Genomic DNA, 18,786 nt, shown 5'->3' on the forward strand with positions numbered 1-18,786 from the left:
AGAACTATGGCAGAGCCTTGCAACTTTCATCTGCCAGCTGGCCTCTGGGTATGGCCCCTTCTCCTCTCCCCTACCCCTTTCCACACTGTCCTGTTTTTCCAAACACCCAGTCCGGGCAGAAGTTCCTAGGGAGTCGCCCCAACCGAGGAGGCTCAGACTGTATCCCACGGCTTGCCCACCACATAAATCGCTCCCACCCCTTTCAAAATAGCCACCCGGTGCTTCTCTTGGGCACCTGGAAAAACTCTACAACAAAAACTTCTCCTTAAAAAGAATAGAAAAGGAGGCTGCTATGTATTGTTTAATGGACCACGCCCACCCAGTCACATGATGACTTAGCCACGCCCCACTCAGCTGGTCCATCCTTCCAAACGTTTGAGGGACCGTGAATTGACTCCGTTTAAAAAGTTTGAGGGACCGTGGTTTATGCGGAGGTAGGTGAAGGGGACAGCCTCTGTGTGTCTTTGAATAGTGTGCATGTACAGATACTCCAATAAGACAGATAGTATAAACATTCTTGATAATTCTCCCTTCCTCCAGACAGAAGCCCGAAGACTTACTGTGCCAATCACTCCCAAATACCATTCCTTTTCCCACAGTCAGGACATTCAAAAACCTTCACTCCTCTGTGAATCCTCTGGTGTATTCAAAATTATGACTGAAATTTTTCCCAGTCAGGACATTCAAAGGGTCTTTCTCCTGGGTGAATCCTCTGGTGTGTGGCCAAACTAGAATTTCGACTGATATTTTTCTTACAATCTGTACATTCATATGGTCTCTCTCCTGTGTGAGTCTTCTGGTGTGTCACCAGGCTGGAACTATCACTAAAACCTTTCCCACAGTTAGGACATTCAAAGGGTTTCTCTCCTGTGTGAATCCTCTGATGAGTCACCAGGCTTGAATTCTGACGGAAACCTTTCCCACAGATACAGCATTCAAAGGGCCTTTCTCCTGTGTGAATCCTCTGGTGTATCACCAGATGGGAATTTCGATTAAAACCTTTCCCACAGTCAGGACATTCAAAGGGTTTCTCTCCTGTGTGATTCCTTTGATGAAGCACCAGATGGGAATTTTGACTGAAACCTTTCCCACAGATACAGCACTGGGCCTTTCTCCTGTGTGAATCCTCTGGTGTATCACTAGGCTGGAACTATCTATATAGCTTTTCCCACAGATAGGACATTCAAAGGGCCTTTCTCCTGTGTGAAACCTCTGGTGTCTAAGCAAGCTGGAATTATGACTAAAACTTTTCCCACAATCAGGACATTCAAAGGGTTTCTCTCCTGTGTGAGTCCTCTGATGAGTTACCAGATTGATATTCTGACTGAAACCTTTCCCACAAATACGGCATTCAAAGGGCCTTTCTCCTGTGTGTATTCTCTGGTGTATCACCAGACTGGAATTATCACTGAAACATTTCCCACAGATAGGACATTCAAAGGGTTTCTCTCCTGTGTGAGTCCTCTGGTGTATCACCAGGTGGGAATTCTGACTATAATGTTTCCCACAGTCAGAACATTCAAATGGTTTCTCTTCTGTGTGAGTCCTCTGGTGTCTCACCAGGTGGGAATTCTGACTAAAACTTTTCCCACAATCAGGACATTCAATGTTTTTCTCTCCTCTGTGCATGGTCTTGTGTCTCAGGAGATGGGAATTTTTAATGAAACCTTTCCCACAATCTGAATATTCATAAGGTTTCTCCCTTCACTTTTTCATGTATTGTATCCTTGAGTTCTGCATAATCTCCTTATTCCTTCTTTTGGCTATCAGCTGCTGGAGGAGGATCAGAATTGTATGGTTTTCTGACGGAATGGAAAATATTCTTATTTCTGGCTTGATTTTCTTCCCTTGTCAAGGTTGTTATTTTCAGTTGAATAGAATAGTATAAACATAGTATAAACATTCTTGATAATTCTCCCTTCCTCCAGACAGAAGCCCGAAGACTTACTGTACCAACCACTCCCAAATACCATTCCTTTTCCCACAGTCAGGACATTCAAAAAGCTTCACTCCTCTGTGAATCCTCTGGTGTATTCAAAATTATAACTGAAACTTTTCCCAGTCAGGACATTCAAAGGGTCTTTCTCCTGGGTGAATCCTCTGGTGTATTGCCAAACTAGAATTTCGACTGATATTTTTCTTACAATCTGTACATTCATACGGTCTCTCTCTTGTGTGAGTCCTCTGGAGTATTCATTATCAGTTTGGACTGTTTGCGGCTTCTGCCACATTGGGACAGCTGGGTAGGGCTCTTCTCTGGTGTGAGCCTTTCCATGAGCAACAGGAAAGCTGTTCTGACTAAAGCTTTTGCTGCATTTGGACACTGATATGGCTTTTCTCCAGGATGGATCTGTTTCTTCTAGATAAGTCTACATTTTGTCCAGCTCAAAACTCTTTTCCTGGTTTTGTCTTCCTTATCTGTAAGCTGCCGGGGAAGAAGAGTTTTGGGGATTTCCAGAAGAACTAACAAGATTTTGATTGCTGCCTTGGTTCCCTTTGCATTTTAATGCTGCTTGTGATTCAGTTCTCCAGAGTGTTCTCTTTGGCATTCTTTTGCCTATAAAATTCACATAAAAGGATTAATTTAATGATATGTTTATAAAATGAATGCACAATATTTTAAAAAAAAACAGATCCAGGGGCATCCATTAAAATAAAACGCAAAGATGCCAAATGCTAATTTAATCTCTTACATTCATGATTTACATTTTCAATATACATGTCCAATACCCATTCAGTTATGAAATTTGTTGATTTGGGTCAATCATGAGTTCATAGAATTCCAAAGATTTATCATCGAATATACCTGGAAGTGCTGGGGACAGATTATACATATATACATACCCGTGTTTCACCGAAAAGACAACTCAGTTTTATTTTTGTTTTGGGCCCCAAAATTCAATTCAATTCAATTCAATTTATTACATTTATATGCTGCCCTTTTCCCCCAAAGGGGACTCAGGGCGGCTCACAACTCAAACCGGGAAGGGGAATACAAACAACAAATTTAAAAAAACAAAGCATAACAATACATAATTTAAAACACACAACAGTCATACCATTCGAGACGGGGGCAGCAGCTCTTTAGCCCCAGGCTTGTCGGAACAGCCAGGTTTTAAGGGCTTTGCGGAAGACCTGGAGGGTGGTGAGGGTCCGAATCTCCACGGGGAGTTCGTTCCAGAGGGTCGGAGCAGCCACCGAGAAGGCTCTCCTCCGAGTGGTCGCCAGTTCACACTGGCCGACGGATGGAATTCGGAGGCCTAATCTGTGGGATCTAATCGGTCTAGTGGAGGTAATTGGCAGCAGGCGGTCTCTCAAGTACCCAGGTCCAATACCATGAAGGGCTTTATAAGTGACGACTAGCGCCTTGAAGCGTATCCGGAGACCAATAGGCAGCCAGTGCAGCTCGCGGAGGATAGGTGTTACGTGGGTGAACCGAGGTACACCCACGATCGCTCGGGCGGCTGCATTCTGGACAAGCTGAAGTCTCCGAATACTCTTCAAGGGCTGCCCCATGTAGAGCACTACCTCTTAGTTTCAGGGCATATCTTATCTACTTACCTTAGGATCATTGCAGCCAAATGGCCCGTGCCCTGACACCTGTTGTACCGCTACCTGACTTCTTCTACGGCTGCTCACCGCTAGACACCGCATAGCTTATCTCGCAGCCCATGCAAGCTATCGCCAAACTGTTTCTCAGCTGATTAAAAAATAGTTAACTTCTGGAGGATTATTTTTTGAGGAAATGATGTTTTAAAAAGCTATCTTTTCCCCTTTGGCTAAACTCCTCTAAGCGCACTCCAACCATTTCCACTTGACTTCACTTTCTTTCACTCTTGCTTCCCTTCTGAAAAGGCAGAGAAGAATGTGAGTCAAGTATGCATATGTTATGCTGCCGCTTGTAGCAGGATGCCTTGTGGCCATTGCACCATTACCACAGATGAATCCGGGGCCCAATGAAAATTGGGGCTGCTTCCAGGACAAAGTCCTGAGACCAAATGATATACGTCCTTCCCTCCCTCCCCAACATGAGGTTCAGAGGTCTTCAAAAGGTAAGGAGGAAGAGGGTGTGAGGTCTGGGGGTGTGTGGGAGCCTGGTGAAAGGGGAACCTGGGTGAGGGAGTGAAGGGCCAAGGGGACACAAGGGTTAGGATACAGAGCACAAGGGTGTCTTGGAGGGTGGGGGAGGCCTGGAGATGCCTATGGCAGGCAAGCCTGGCTCTGCGCAAGGCCTCCAAGGGTTTTTCCCAGCTCTGAATAGACAGTGTTCTGCTTAGCGACTCGCACATTTGATTAATGGCTGCCTCAGGGAGAGAAGGGGGATTTGGGTAGTAAAGGAAAGCAATTTCATTTAACAGCCGTTGCAATATGCAGCCGTAATTCAAGGCCCATCATATTTATATCTTGAGGACTACATTTATGCTCTCTACGGAATTCTGGGGCTCAAAATCTGGGTGAAACCAAGGTAGAAGACTGAAATTCCACATGTGGAAATTCCATAATCAACATACAAAAGCTCCATCCAAAATTCCGTTTTGAGGAATTTTTCCTACTTCTGCAAAAGGATATATCCAGATAAGTAGAAATTAGTAGTTAGCCGTTTTCCATTTTCCTTTTCTTTCCACCTACAAATTTAATCCTGACAAATGTTTGAGCAAAATGAATCAGGCCAAAATTCAAACAATCAATTTCTCACCTACACTTTCAATGGGAGATCACAAATGAAATTCAAGTATTCTCTAATTTCATCTACTTTAACATCTAGTTTTCTTCATATGGATTACCTTGTGTGCAATAAGGGATGATTTATGTTTGAAGCAATGTCCACAGACCAGATATTTAAAAGATTTCTCCACGGTGTGAGTCTTCTTGTGTATCACTAGGTGGAAATTCTGACTTGACACTTTTTCTACAGATAAGACATTCAAAATGTTTCTCTCCTATAGTCTAACTAAGTTGGAATTATCACTGAAACATTTCCCACAATCAGGACATTCAAAAGGTTTTTCTCCTGTGTGAGTCCTTTGATGAATCACCAGATGGGAATTTTGACTGAAACCTTTCCCACAGATACAGCATACAAAGGGCCTTTCTCCTGTGTGAATCCTCTGGTGTCTCACCAGGCTGGAATTCTTAATGAAACCTTTCCCACAATCAGGACATTCAAAGGGTTTCTTTACTGTGTGTGTCTTCTGATGTCTCATTAGGCTGGAATTATCACTGAAACATTTCCCACAATTAGGACATTTAAAGGGTTTCTCTCTTGTGTGTGTCCTCTGGTGTTTCACCAGATTGGAATTATCATTAAAAGCTTTTCCCACAGATAAGACATTCAAAGGGCATTTCTCCTGTGTGAATCCTTTGGTGTCTAATCAACTTGGAATTCTGACTGAAACCTTTTCCACAATCAGGACATTCAAAGGGTTTCTCTCCGGTGTGAGTCCTCTGGTCTATCACTTGGTAGGAATTTTTACTGAAACTTTTCCCACAATAGAGACATTCAAATGGTTTCTCTCTTACGTGAGTCCTCTGGTGTCTAACTAAGTTGGAATTATCACTGAAACATTTCCCACAATAAGGACATTCAAAGGGTTTTTCTCCTGTGTGAGTCCTTTGATGAACCACCAGATGGGAATTTTGACTGAAACCTTTCCCACAGATACAGCATACAAAGGGCCTTTCTCCTGTGTGAATCCTCTGGTGTCTCACCAGGCTGGAATTCTTAATGAAACCTTTCCCACAATCAGGACATTCAAAGGGTTTCTTTACTGTGTGAGTCTTCTGATGTCTCACTAGGCTGGAATTATCACTGAAACATTTCCCACAATCAGGACATTCAAAAGGTTTTTCTCCTGTGTGAATCCTCTGGTGTCTCACCAGGCTGGAATTCTTAAACCTTTCCCACAATCAGGACATTCAAAGGGCATTTCTCCTGTGTGAATCCTTTGGTGTCTAATCAACTTGGAATTCTGACTGAAACCTTTTCCACAATCAGGACATTCAAAGGGTTTCTCTCCGGTGTGAGTCCTCTGGTGTATCACTAGGTAGGAATGTTGACTGAAACTTTTCCCACAATAGAGACATTCAAATGGTTTCTCTCTTACGTGAGTCCTCTGGTGTCTAACTAAGTTGGAATTATCACTGAAACATTTCCCACAATCAGGACATTCAAAAGGGTTTTCTCCTGTGAGTTCTTTGATGAATCACCAGATGGGAATTTTGACTGAAACCTTTCCCACAGATACAGCATACAAAGGGCCTTTCTCCTGTGTGAATCCTCTGGTGTATCACAAGGCTGGAATTATTGATATAGCTTTTCCCACAGATAGGACATTCAAAGGGCCTTTCTCCTGTGTGAAACCTCTGGTGTATAAGCAACATGGAATTCTGACTAAAACTTTTCCCACAGTCAGGACATTCAAAGGGTTTCTCTCCTGTGTGAGTCCTCTGATGAGTTACCAGATTGATATTCTGATTGAAACCTTTCCCACAAATACGGCACTCAAAGGGCCTTTCTCCTGTGTGTATCCTCTGGTGTATCACCAAGTTGGAATTATCACTGAAACATTTCCCACAGATAGGACATTCAAAGGGTTTCTCTCCTGTGTGAGTCCTCTGGTGTATCACCAGGTGGGAATTCTGACTATAATGTTTCCCACAGTCAGAACATTCAAATGGTTTCTCTCCTGTGTGAGTCCTCTGGTGTCTCACCAGGCTAGAATTAGCACTAAAACCTTTTCCACAAACAGGACATTCAAAGGGTTTCTCTCCTGTGTGAGTCCTCTGGTGTATCACCAGGTGGGAATTCTGACTATAATGTTTCCCACAATAAGGACATTCAAAGGGTTTCTCTCCTGTGTGAATATGCTGGTGTTTCACCAGGCTAGAATTATCACTAAAACTTTTTCCACAAATAGGACATTCAAAGGGTTTCTCTCCTGTGTGAGTCCTCTGGTGTCTCACCAGCCTGGAACTCTGACTAAAACTTTTCCCACAATCAGGACATTGAAAGTTTTTCTCTCCTCTGTGCATGGTCTTGTGTCTCAGGAGATGGGAATTTTTAATGAAACCTTTCCCACAATCTCAATATTCATAAGGTTTCTCCCTTCACTTTTTCATGCACTATATCCCTGAGTTCTGCATAATCTGCTTATTCCTTCTTTTGGCTATCAGCTGCTGGAGGAGGATCAGAATTGTATGGTTTTCTGACGGAATGGAAAATATTCTTATTTCTGGCTTGATTTTCTTCCCTTGTCAACGTTGCTTGTTATTTTCAGTTATCCAGAGCGTTCATCGCCATCCTTTTTGTCTGTAAGATTCAAATAAAAATGTAACTTTAATTGTTTATAAAATTGTTAGAGATGATGTGAAAAAAGAAAAATAGTATAGACCACTTTTGCTTATAGAAGTCCTCAGCTGCAAATAAGAGAAGAAAATACTATCTACAACCCTTCTGGTGAAACCCAACTCAAGTAGTCCTTATTTAAACTACTGCAATTGGAACTCATATTTCTGTCACTAAGCAGTTCAATCATTAAGCATCATGTCACATGAAAGTGCTAATTTAGATCTGTTCCTCTGTAGTTTTTAAGCTAATTACGGTGGGTTGTTCAAGGCAATTTCATATGACTGTGACTTGCAATTTCCTGCCAGTATACCCACTGATTTTGCTTGTCAGAAGCTAGCTGGGAAGGTCACAAATGGGGATCATGAGTGTGGGATGCCGCCGCCATCATAAATGTGCAACTATTGGCAGAACCCAAATTGTTGCAACTCCTTTTACATCACCTTCAAAACCACACACTGCTGACATGCGGTCACGGAACAAATGCTGGGATTAACATAAATGTTGTGGACCAGGTGCACGTCTGCTTCTACTGTGCCATAGTAACTTCGAAGGCTCAGGGAAGAAGTGGTAAATGAAGACTCCCTGTGCAACCAAAGATGCCAATAGCTATTTCTTAAGAAGTGCTGGATTAAGCACAATTGAACCTGGTTAATACCTGCATGGGACAGGAAATACCATATTTATTGGCAAGACCCGGAAATAAAAAAAACCTTTTATTCATCTGTCATGTTCAATACACGTGTGGATTACAAGCTATATCAAGAGGGCAACTTCAAGATATAATGGGAGACTTTAACTACTCTGATATCAACTGAGAGACAAAGCATACAGCAAGTAGGAGATTCAACAGATTCCTAACCAACTTAGCTGACAACTTTGTCATCCAAAAAGAAGAGGAGGGAACTAGAGGAAAAACTATATCAACCTAATTCTTACTAATAAAGAAACGATAGAAGGACTTGAAGTTGCTGGAACTTTGGGCAAGTGACCACGTCTTACTGGAATTCAATAAAATGCAAACACAAGCAACAGAATATAATCCAACCAGTGTCTTAAACTTTAGAAGAGCTGATTTTAAGAAGTTCAGAGCCTAAGCAAAATTTCATGGGATAAAAATCCTAAAGGAGAAAATAATGCACGGAGTGTGGGAAATACTGGAAAATCTATATATATAAAAACGAAATGCCACTCATGCATTATCACAAAATCTCCAGAACCGTAAAGCCCCCAAAACTGCAAATGATCAGAGCGTCTGAATAGAAGAGCTGCAAGGTCCCTCCCAGCTCTGTCACAAACCCTCCAGTGATGGGAGCCCCCACAACCTCTGGAGGGAAGCCATTCCCAAAGAATCCTCCTTCACTTGGAAGAGACTTTCCCAATCTTCCCACCAGAAGGAAAACTGCAGCCACCAGTTTCGCAGCGTGCAGCACCAGTGGGCTTAAATTCGGGGAGGGAAGGAACCTGCAGCAGCAGCAGCTGAGATGCTTCAGCCCAGTTGCTTCTCTGCTTCCAGGACTCTCCTCCAACCCGCCCTCAACTCACCTTCCAGCTGCTACTTCGACCTTTGGAAGAGCACAAAAGCCGCTCTGCACACCACTCTCCTCCCATGAGTGATCCGGAAGGGGAAGTTCAGCTGCTCCCAAAGGTGCTTTTTTCAAAAGGCAACTGACTTTCTTCTACTTTTCCCGTCGCTTTCCAACCCTTCTAGCAATTCAGTACTCGATGGTTTTAACTCCTTTAAGCTCAACCCCAAGTATTATCCTCTGTCTAGGCACAAGTGTTGCCTATTTGAGCACCATCTCCAGATTGGAGGCAGAAAAAAAAATCCTTCTCCAGTTTCTACCTGAGGCGTTTGCAAAATGTTTCCACTGATTAAATGCTATCAAGTCGTTTTTGACTTCTAGCAACGGACTTTGCAGCTGAGCCTAGTGAAATAGTGAAATGTGATGTTACTTAACCTTGTGAAGATTAGCTATGTGCCGAGCCCTAAAAGTTAATGAAGCTTTTACAGAATTACACAATCAGGTTTCTTAGGGGTGACTCAGTGGAGATCAAAACCTCTCTACATGCCAAAACTTTATGACTCTGTGGCCCCCAGGATTTTAGGGCATGGCAGCAGCATCAGGCCAGACACTCCAGGGGAACGAGCTTCACTCTTGCTGGCCAGGGCTGCATCCAAGAGCATCAACCATCAAGCTTCATTCTTGGAGGAGGAAATTTTATATCTGCTAAATGCCATGTCTACATTCTGCAAATTTACTTGCACTGAAGACTCCCATTAGATCACACAGAGAAACATATACAGCAGGACATAGAAAATGCAGCCTAAAAAGGACAGTTTTACTGCCTACGCATGGTAGAAGAAATATCCCCCCCCCGGCCGCAAAAAAAATGTTAAAAAGTGGCAAAAATAGAATAGTCCATCAAACCACATGGCTAACTGATCACCAGGCTAACCTTTTTAATAAGACACCCTGCAATGCCATTTTTAATGCAGATTTAATAAGGCATGGATGGTGAGGATAGTGGATTTTGGTTCTGGGATCTGTTGTATGGAGGAGCCTAGAATAAAATAACCGCAAAGGGAGTTTATTCACCTATACTTTCAATAGATCACAAATGAAATTCTAGCATTCTCTCTACTCAGCTACTTTTCCTAATGTAGATTACCTTGTGTGTAATAAGGGATGGTTTATGCTAGAAGTAATGTCCACAGACTGGACATTTCAAAGATTTATCTACCGTGTGAGTCCTCTGGTATATCACTAGGTGGCAATTCTGACTGAAATTTTTCCTACAGATTCGACATTCAAAGGGTTTTTCTCTTGTGAGAGTCCTCTGGTGTTTCACCAGGTTGTAATTATGATTAAAGCTTTTCCCACAGAGAGGACCTTCAAAGGGTTTCTCTCCTCTGTGTGAATCTTTGGTGTCTAACCAACCTGGAATTTTGACTGAAACCTTTCCCACAATCAGGACATTCAAAGGGTTTCTCCCTTGCACGAGTCCTCTGGTGTCTAACCAAGCTGGAAATATAACTGAAACCTTTTCCACAATCAGGACATTCAAAGGGTTTCTCTCCTGTGTGAGTCCTCTGATGAGTCACCAAATTGATATTCTGACTGAAAGCTCCCACAGATATGGCATTCAATGGGCCTTTCTCCTGGGTGAATCCTCTAGTGTGTCACCAGGCTAGAATTGACACTCATACAGTTTCTCCTTGGAGTCAAACTATTGATGAATCACCATTCTGAAATTGTGACTAAAGGTTTATCCACAATCAGGACATTCACATGGTTTCGCTTTTGTGGGAGTCCTCGGGTGCTTCATCAAGATGGAATTCTCACTGAAACTTTTCCCACAGAAGGATGTTCAAATGGTTTTATTCCTTTGTTTGCGTCCTTCAGTGTCTCAAGACCTGGTAATTTCTGATGAAACTTTCCCACAATAGCAATAGCAATAGCAGTTAGACTTATATACTGCTTCATAGGGCTTTCAGCCCTCTCTAAGCGGTTTACAGAGTCAGCATATCGCCCCCAACAACAATCCGGGTCCTCATTTTACCCACCTCGAAAGGATTGAAGGCTGAGTCAACCCTGAGCCGGTGAGATTTGAACAGCCGAACTGCTGAACTGCAGTCAGCTGAAGTAGCCTGCAGTGCTGCATTTAACCACTGCGCCACCTCGGCTCTATAATCTGCACAATCTGCAGATTCTGCACAGTCATATGCAGAGTATATGTATATATGCATATACAATCTGCACAGTCATATGTTTTCTCCCACCCTTTCCTTCAGAAAACCATCCCTTGTATGGTTTTCTGAAGGAAATGGAAATATTTTGATTTCTTCCCTTTTCAATGTTGCTTCTTATTTACAGTTGCCCCAAGTGCTCTTATTGCCATCCTGTTTGCCTGTAAGATTCAAAGTGTAGCTTTTATATATACAGTATGTATGGCTGTGTGTGTGTATTCCAGCATAACTCTGGAACACCTCGAGCAATTTCAGCCAAACCTGGTACACAGCTTACTTACCGTCTGGAAACAAATACTGTGGGGGTAAGACATCCCTAACACCTGTCAGCCTCTGCTTCACTTACTTGCTATCAGCTGCCATAAAAACGGAGAGGGTGGGGACATGGTATTTGGGATAGGAATAAATGGTACAGGGGGTGATATGGAAAAGGGAGTTTTCTTCGCACCATCTTCTGGGCATGCCGGTGGCCGGTCTTTGGACCTGGTGAAGGTGAACCGTCTTGCATACCAACATGATGATGCCTTTTGGAGATGCAACCCACTTGCATCTGGACATTGGGGTGGGGTCATTTGATATGTACTTGTTCGCACCTTTCTGGCCCAGATTTTGTTTACTTTCACTGCTATCGTTTCATAACCAGTAAAAGTATTTTAATTCCACGAACAATGGAGTTGGGAGTCTTCTTTCTTGCTTATTGATGGAGGCACGCATGACACCTCTCAGTGAGTTTGTGTCTCTGTGTGTGTGTCAATCTGCGTTTGTGTTCCAGCATAATCCAGCATAATCCAAGAATGCCTGGGATGCTTAAATTAAAAGGACTGAATTATGTCAAGTCACAGAAATTTTGATGATAGTGATTTTGGATTCAAGTTCTGTTAAGATAGAGCCTGTTATGCCTTAAAATGGCTTCTACTGTACAGCACGGTGGAGTTGCCATACTCCACAAGTATGGCAAGTATGGCAAATACTCTCTATTACAGGATTGGGATAAATACATACCTGGGTTAAGCCAGGTTATGAGCTAGTTGTTTATAGAGATGATGTGAAAAAAGGAAAAATGTACTGTATTTTGAGTATAAGATGCCCTTTTTTCCCTCAAAAAAGATGAAAATCTGGATGCGTTTTATACATTGAATACAACATTTTTGGCCTCCTGAAACCCCGCCCCCTTTGCAAAAATTGCCGTGCACAGCCTTTAGAAGGCTTCCAGAGTGGTCTTGGGGAGCAAAAATGAACAAAAAACAGCCAGTTCCCCCCCCCACCCCCAGGAGCACTCAATAAGCCTCCTAAAGGCTAGGCATGCCTTTCAACAAGAAACGGGCCTGTTTTTGTAAAAAATGGACCATTTTTTCTCATTTTTGGGCCCCCAGCCCCCAGAAGCACTCTACAAGCCTCCTAAAGGCTATGCGTACCCTTTTTCAAAAAAAAAAGGGCCCATTTTGATGAAAAACGGGCCGTTTTGGGGATGTCTGCAGAGTGCAAAAACCTTTTAAAAATTTGCCTCTTCAAAAACTTGGTCCATCTTATACTCTGGTGCATCATGTACTCTGAAAAAAACCAGTATATATTACAATGAAAAAACAAACATTCCCCAACACTACAATAATCACTTACATTATTGATGATTCATAGGACAAATCCATGTTCAAATATCCATTCAATCAAATTCAGTTATTTCGTTGGGTCAATCACAAATTCTTAGCAATGCAAAGTGTTATTATCCAATATATATGGAAGTGCTAGGGATAGGTTATGTAACTGCAGATATATGCAGAGAGAAGTACAGATATACGCACCTACACGTGTATATATGGAGAAATCTCTGTCTCTCATGCCTGACAAAATGTCCCAAAATGGTTACAGTCAAACCTTCTGCCCTAAATTTAGAGATGCGGGGGCTTTAACTGATGAAATGATGCCAAAAGCCTCCGCTTGCTTTGAACCACCCCTTTTGCTCATGGAACTTGCAATTTCCTGCCAGTATACCCACTGATCTTGCTTGTCAGAAGCTATCTTGGAAGGTCACAAATGGGGATCATGAGTGTGGGATGCTGCCGCCATCATAAATGTGCAACTTTTGGCAGAACCCGAATTGGTGCAACTTCTTTTCCTGCACTTTGAAAACTGCTGACATGTGGTCACGGAACAAATGCTGGGATTAACGCAAATGTTGTGGGCCAGGTGCAGGACTGCTTCTACTGTGTCATAGTAACTTTGAAGGCTCGGGGAATAAGTGGTAAGTGAGGACTCCCTGTGCAACCAAAGATGGATTAAGTACATTTGAACCTGGTTAATACATGGATGGGGAAAGAAATACCACACTTATTGGCAAGAAGTAAAAAAAACTTGTAAATTTTATTCATTTGTAATTTTCAGTACCCGTGTGGATTACGAACTATATCAAGAGGGCAACAACAAGTTGTAATGGGAGATTTTAATTGCCCTGATATCAACTGGGAGACAAACTATACAGCAAGTAGGAGATTGAACAGACTCCTAACCAACTTAGCTGACAACTTTGTCATCCAAAAGGTAGAGGAGGGAATTAGAGGAAAAACTATACTCGACCTAATTCTTACTAATAGAGAAGCGACAGAAGGAATAGAAGTTGTCGGCACCTTGGGCAAGTGACCACGACTTACTGGAATTCAATAAAATATAAAAAGAAGCAGTAGAATATAATCCATGAAGGAATCGAACAGGAATGCATGAAATTTGCAAATGGCACCAAGTTGGCAGGAATAGCCAACACCTCAGAAGACAGGCTCAAGAGAATAGAATCTCAATAGATTTGAACACTGGGCCCTACTTAACAAAATTAAATTTGTTGGAGGAAAAATAACGTTTTACACTTATGCAAGAAAATCCAAATGGACTGGTACAGAATAGATAGAACCTGGCTCAAGCAGTAGCTACGAGAGAACCCTTGAAGCTCTAGTGGACAATCATTTAGATATGAGCCAGAATGTACTGCAGTGGCAAAAGAAAAGCCAATACAATACTAGGCTGCATTAACAGAAAGATAGAATCAAGAGATAATATCACCAATTGAAAATTATGACAGTCAGGACATCCAAAGGGTCTTTATCCTGTGTAAACCCTCAGGTGTATTGCCTAACTGGAAGTTCGACTGATTTTTTTCTTACAATCTGGACATTCATATGGGTTCTCTCTTGTGAGTGTCCTCTGGTGTACTATCCGCTTGCCCCCCTTGCTTTACCTTTTGTCACATTGGGAGAACTGGTGGGGCTTTTCTTTGGTGTGAGTCTTTCCATGAACAACAGGGAAGCTGTTCTGCCTTAAGCTTCTGCTGCATTGAGAACATTGATATGGCTTTTCTCCAGTGTGGATCCTCTCAGGCACGATCGCCTGTGATCGATAATCTTGGCTTTTGCCATAATAGGCAGATCTGTGGATCTTTTCCACCACTGACATTCTTGGATTCTCAAGGACATCAAAAATACTCTCAATCCCTTGCTGGGCGGAGCATTGATTCAAGTAACTGTTTCCTTCCTCACAGGGTGAGGCCTGCATTACGATCTGCCTTATCTGGCTGTCCAAGTGACCTTTATCGTTTCCACTGACTTCCAGATATTTCCCTCTTTTTCTGAAGTAGGAAATTATTCCCCTTGATATTTTCATATGTTTCTTCCAGATACTCTGTTTTTTGTCCAGCTCAAAACTCTTTTCCTAGTTTTGTCTTTCTTATCTGTAAGCTGCCAGGGAAGAAAAGTTTTGGATATTCCCGAAGAACTAAGAAGATTTTGATTGCTGCCTTAGTTTCCTTTGCATTTTAATGCTGCTTGTGATTCAGTTCTCCATCGTGCTCTCTTTGGCATTCTATTGCCTGTAAGATTCACATAAAACGGTTAGTTTAATAATGGTTTATAAAATGACTGCACAATATCTAAAAAAAAACCAGATCCAAAGACATCAATTACAATAAAAGGCAGGATGCCAAAATGCTAACTTAACCTCTTACATTCATTATTTACATTTTCAATATACATGTCAAATGCATGTCAAATATACATTCAGTTATGAAATTTGTTGACTTGGGTCATTCATGAGTTCATAGAATTCCAAAGAGTTTATCATCAAATATACCTGGAAGTTCTGATATATATATATATATATCACCCATGTTATATATATATATATATACATATATATACATATATATACATATATATACATATATATACATATATATACATATATATACATATACATATACATATACATATACATATACATATACATATACATATACATATACATATACATATACATATATATATATATATATATATATATATATATATATATATATATATACCCATGTTATATATATACCCATGTTTTCCCCAAAAATAAGACCCACTTTTATTTTCTTTTGGGCCCCAAAATAAGCACCAGGTCTGAGTTTCGGGGGATGTCCTACCCGCTTCCCTTAGGACAGGGATGGCTGAACTTTTTGTTGTTGGTGGCCAAAAATGCAAGCGAGCATGTGCAATGGCATAGGCACATACTGGCACCCATAATGTAAAGCACCCTCCTGCATGCACACAACACCCACAAACACACACATACGCCGCACTGCTCGCCTCCAAGCTGAGGTTGGAATTTTCTCCAGGGGGCCGGGGGAGGCCATTTTCACCTTCCCCAGGCTCCAGGAATGCCTCCGGAGATTGGGGAGGGCGAAATATGGGCCCAATGAGCTAGCCCTCCCCAGGCTCCAGAGGCTTTCCTGAAGTCTGGGAAGGGCGAAAATGGCCTTCCCCAAACCTCTGGGAGGCCGAAAATCAGCTGCCTGGCGTTTGGGCAGATATGAATCAGCAGATTAACAGAGTTGGAAGGGACCTTGTAGGTCATCTAGTCCAACTTTCCACTCAAGTGGAGAGTTTGCCATCATGGGCTTAGGACCATCGCCCGTAGGCACCCCATGCCCTGACACCTTTTGCATCCCTGTCTGACTTCTGCAGCCACTAGCGGCCAGACAGCGCATAACGTATCACGTAGCCCATGCAAGCTGTGTCCAAACTGTTTCTCAGCTGATTGAAACACTTTTAACTTCTGGAGGATTATTATTCTTTTGAGGAACTAATGTTTTAAAAAGCTCCCCCTTTCCTTTTGGCTAAACTCCTCTAAGTGCACTCCAGCCATTTCCGTTTGACTGCATTTTCTTTCACTCTTGGCTCCCTTCTGAGAAGGCAGAGAAGAATGCGAGTCAAGTATGCGTCTGTTATGCTGACCCTAGCGCCAGACTGCCAGGTGGCATGTTGCGCGGTTACCACAGTTCACACCAGGGATCAATCCAGGGCCCACTGAAAATGGTGGCTGCTTCCAGGACAAAGTCATGAGGCCCAATGATAGATGTCCTTCCCTCCCTCCCCAACATGAGGTTCAGAGAGCTTCAAAAGGTAAAAAGGAGGAGGGTGTGAGGTCGGGTGGGGTTGGAGCCAGGTGTAAGGAAACCCTGGGGGGGGGGAAGTGAAGGGCCAATGGGATGCAAGGGTTAAGCAAAATGCCTTGGAGGGTGGGGGAGGCCTAGAGATGCCTACGGCAGGCAGCCCTGGCCCTGCACGAGGCCTCCAAGCATTTTCCCCAGCACTGAGTATAGAGAGTTCTGCTTAGTGTCCTGCAAATTTGATTAAGGGTTGCCTCAGGGAGAGAAGGGGGATTCAGGTAGTAAAGGAAAGCAATTTCACTTAACAGCCGATGCAACATGCAACAGTAATTCAAGACCAATCCTAGTTATATTTTGAGAAGTACTTTTATGCTGGCTGCAGAATTCTGGCGGTCACAATCTGGCTGAAACGAAAATAAAAGGCTGAAACTCCACATGTGGGAATTCCCCAATCAACAGACAAAAGCTCCTCCCAAAATTCCTTTTTGAGAAATTTCACTACTTCTGCAAAAGGAAATATCCAGAAGTTTCTGCTGATAACCAGAAATTAGTAGTTAGCCATTTTCCATTTCTCTCCACCTACAGATTTTAATTCTGAGAATGTTTGAGCAAAAAGAATCAGTCCAAAATTAAATCAATCCATTCCTCACTTACACTTTCAATGGGAGATCTCAAATGAAATTCAAGCATTCTCTAAAGTCATCTACTTTTCTTCATATGGATTACCTTGTGTGCAATAAAGGATGATTTATGCTTGAAGTAATGTCCACAGTTTGGACATTTCAATGATTTCTTTACAGTGTGAGTCCCCTGGTGTTTCATCAGGTTGGAACTCAGATTAAAACTTTCCCACTATCAGGACATTCATAGGGTTTCTCTTCTGTGTGAGTCCTCTGATGTGCCACCACGTTGGAACTGTAACGAAACCTTTTCCCACAGATAGAACACTCAAATGGCTTCTCTCCTGTGTGAGTCCTCTGATGTCTCACCAGCTGGGAATTTTGACTGAAACTTTTCCCACAATCAGGACATTCAAATGGTTTCTCTCCTTTGTGAGTCCTCTTGTGTCTAACCAAGCTGGAAATATCACTGAAACATTTTCCACAATCAGGACATTCAAAGGGCCTTTCTCCTGTGTGTATCCTCTGGTGTGTCAACAGGTTGCAATTATCAATAAAGCTTTTTCCACAGATAGGACATTCAAAGGGTTTCTCTCCTGTGTGAGTCCTCTGGTGTATCACCAGGTGGGAATTCTGACTGTAACATTTCCCACAGTCAGAACATTCAAATGGTTTCTCTCCTGTGTGAGTTCTCTGATGTCTCACCAGATGGGAATTTTGACTGAAACTTTTCCCACAATCAGGACATTCGAAGGGTTTCTCTCCTGTGTGAGTCCTCTGATGAATCATCAGATGGGAATTTTGACTGAAACTTTTCCCACAATCAGGACATTCAAAGGGTTTCTCTCCTTTGTGAGTCCTCTGGTGTCTAACCAAACTGGAAATATCACTGAAACATTTTCCACAATCAGGACATTCAAAGGGTTTCTCTCCTGTGTGAGTCCTCTGATGAGTCACCAAATTGATATTATGCCTGAAAGCTTTCCCACAGATATGGCATTCAAAGGGCCTTTCTCCTGTGTGTATCCTCTGGTGTATCACCACCTTGGAATTATCGCTAAAGCTTTTTCCACAGATAGGACATTCAAAGGGTTTCTCTCCTGTGTGAATCCTCTGGTGTGTCACCACGCTGTAATTAGCAGAAAAGCTTTTTCCACAGATAGGACATTCAAAGGGTTTCTCTCCTGTGTGCGTGATCTTGTGTCTCAGGAGGTGGGAATTTCTGATGAAACGTTTCCCACAATCTTGACAGACATAAGATTTCTCCATTGAGTGAATCCTCTGATGTATTAACCATCAGAGGGTTAAGGGACCAAGGGAAGAATTATGACTGAAACTTCTCCCACAGTCAAGATATTGAATGGGTTTTTCTCATTGATGATTGCTCTGGTGTATCACCAAGTTGGAATTATGACTGAAAGTTTTCCAACAATCCGGACATTCAAAGCATTTCTCTATGTGAGTCTGCTGTTGTATCATCAGGCATGAATTGTGACTTTCTCACAATGAGGACATTCAAGGGGTTTTTCTTCTTCTTCTGGTGTCTCATGAGATGGAAATTTCTAATGAAGCTTTTGTGGCTTTCTTCTTGTGTGAAGATGCGTCGATGAACCACAAGGGAGCTGTTGTGATCATAGTTTTTGCCACATTCAGGTAA

General features: G+C 42.4%; 3 protein-coding genes across 3 annotated transcripts; all 3 read right to left on the minus strand.

The window, feature by feature from the left end:
• Window positions 1–309: 309 nt before the first annotated feature.
• LOC148047600 (uncharacterized) lies at window positions 310–2,159 on the minus strand. The gene is given in 4 exon segments (XM_087708088.1): window positions 310–1,107; window positions 1,110–1,702; window positions 1,949–2,025; window positions 2,145–2,159. Coding segments are annotated over 4 exon segments (1,140 nt in total). The 3' UTR covers window positions 310–652.
• On the minus strand, window positions 2,156–14,633 carry LOC148047601 (uncharacterized). Its single transcript, XM_087708089.1, is given in 9 exon segments — window positions 2,156–2,343; window positions 4,775–4,892; window positions 4,953–5,318; window positions 5,320–5,888; window positions 5,891–6,186; window positions 6,188–7,082; window positions 10,147–10,270; window positions 10,272–10,521; window positions 14,320–14,633. Coding segments are annotated over 9 exon segments (3,120 nt in total).
• Window positions 14,634–16,710: 2,077 nt separating this feature from the next.
• On the minus strand, window positions 16,711–18,413 carry LOC148047602 (uncharacterized). Its single transcript, XM_087708413.1, is given in 2 exon segments — window positions 16,711–17,354; window positions 17,357–18,413. Coding segments are annotated over 2 exon segments (1,188 nt in total). The 5' UTR covers window positions 18,399–18,413; the 3' UTR covers window positions 16,711–17,208.
• Between the last annotated feature and the right edge of the window lie 373 nt (window positions 18,414–18,786).

This window comes from Thamnophis sirtalis, unplaced genomic scaffold (genome assembly GCF_051295495.1).
Source record: "Thamnophis sirtalis isolate CommonGarterSnake01/CBP01778 unplaced genomic scaffold, rThaSir2_p1.2 scaffold_3, whole genome shotgun sequence".
NCBI lineage: Eukaryota > Metazoa > Chordata > Lepidosauria > Squamata > Natricidae > Thamnophis > Thamnophis sirtalis.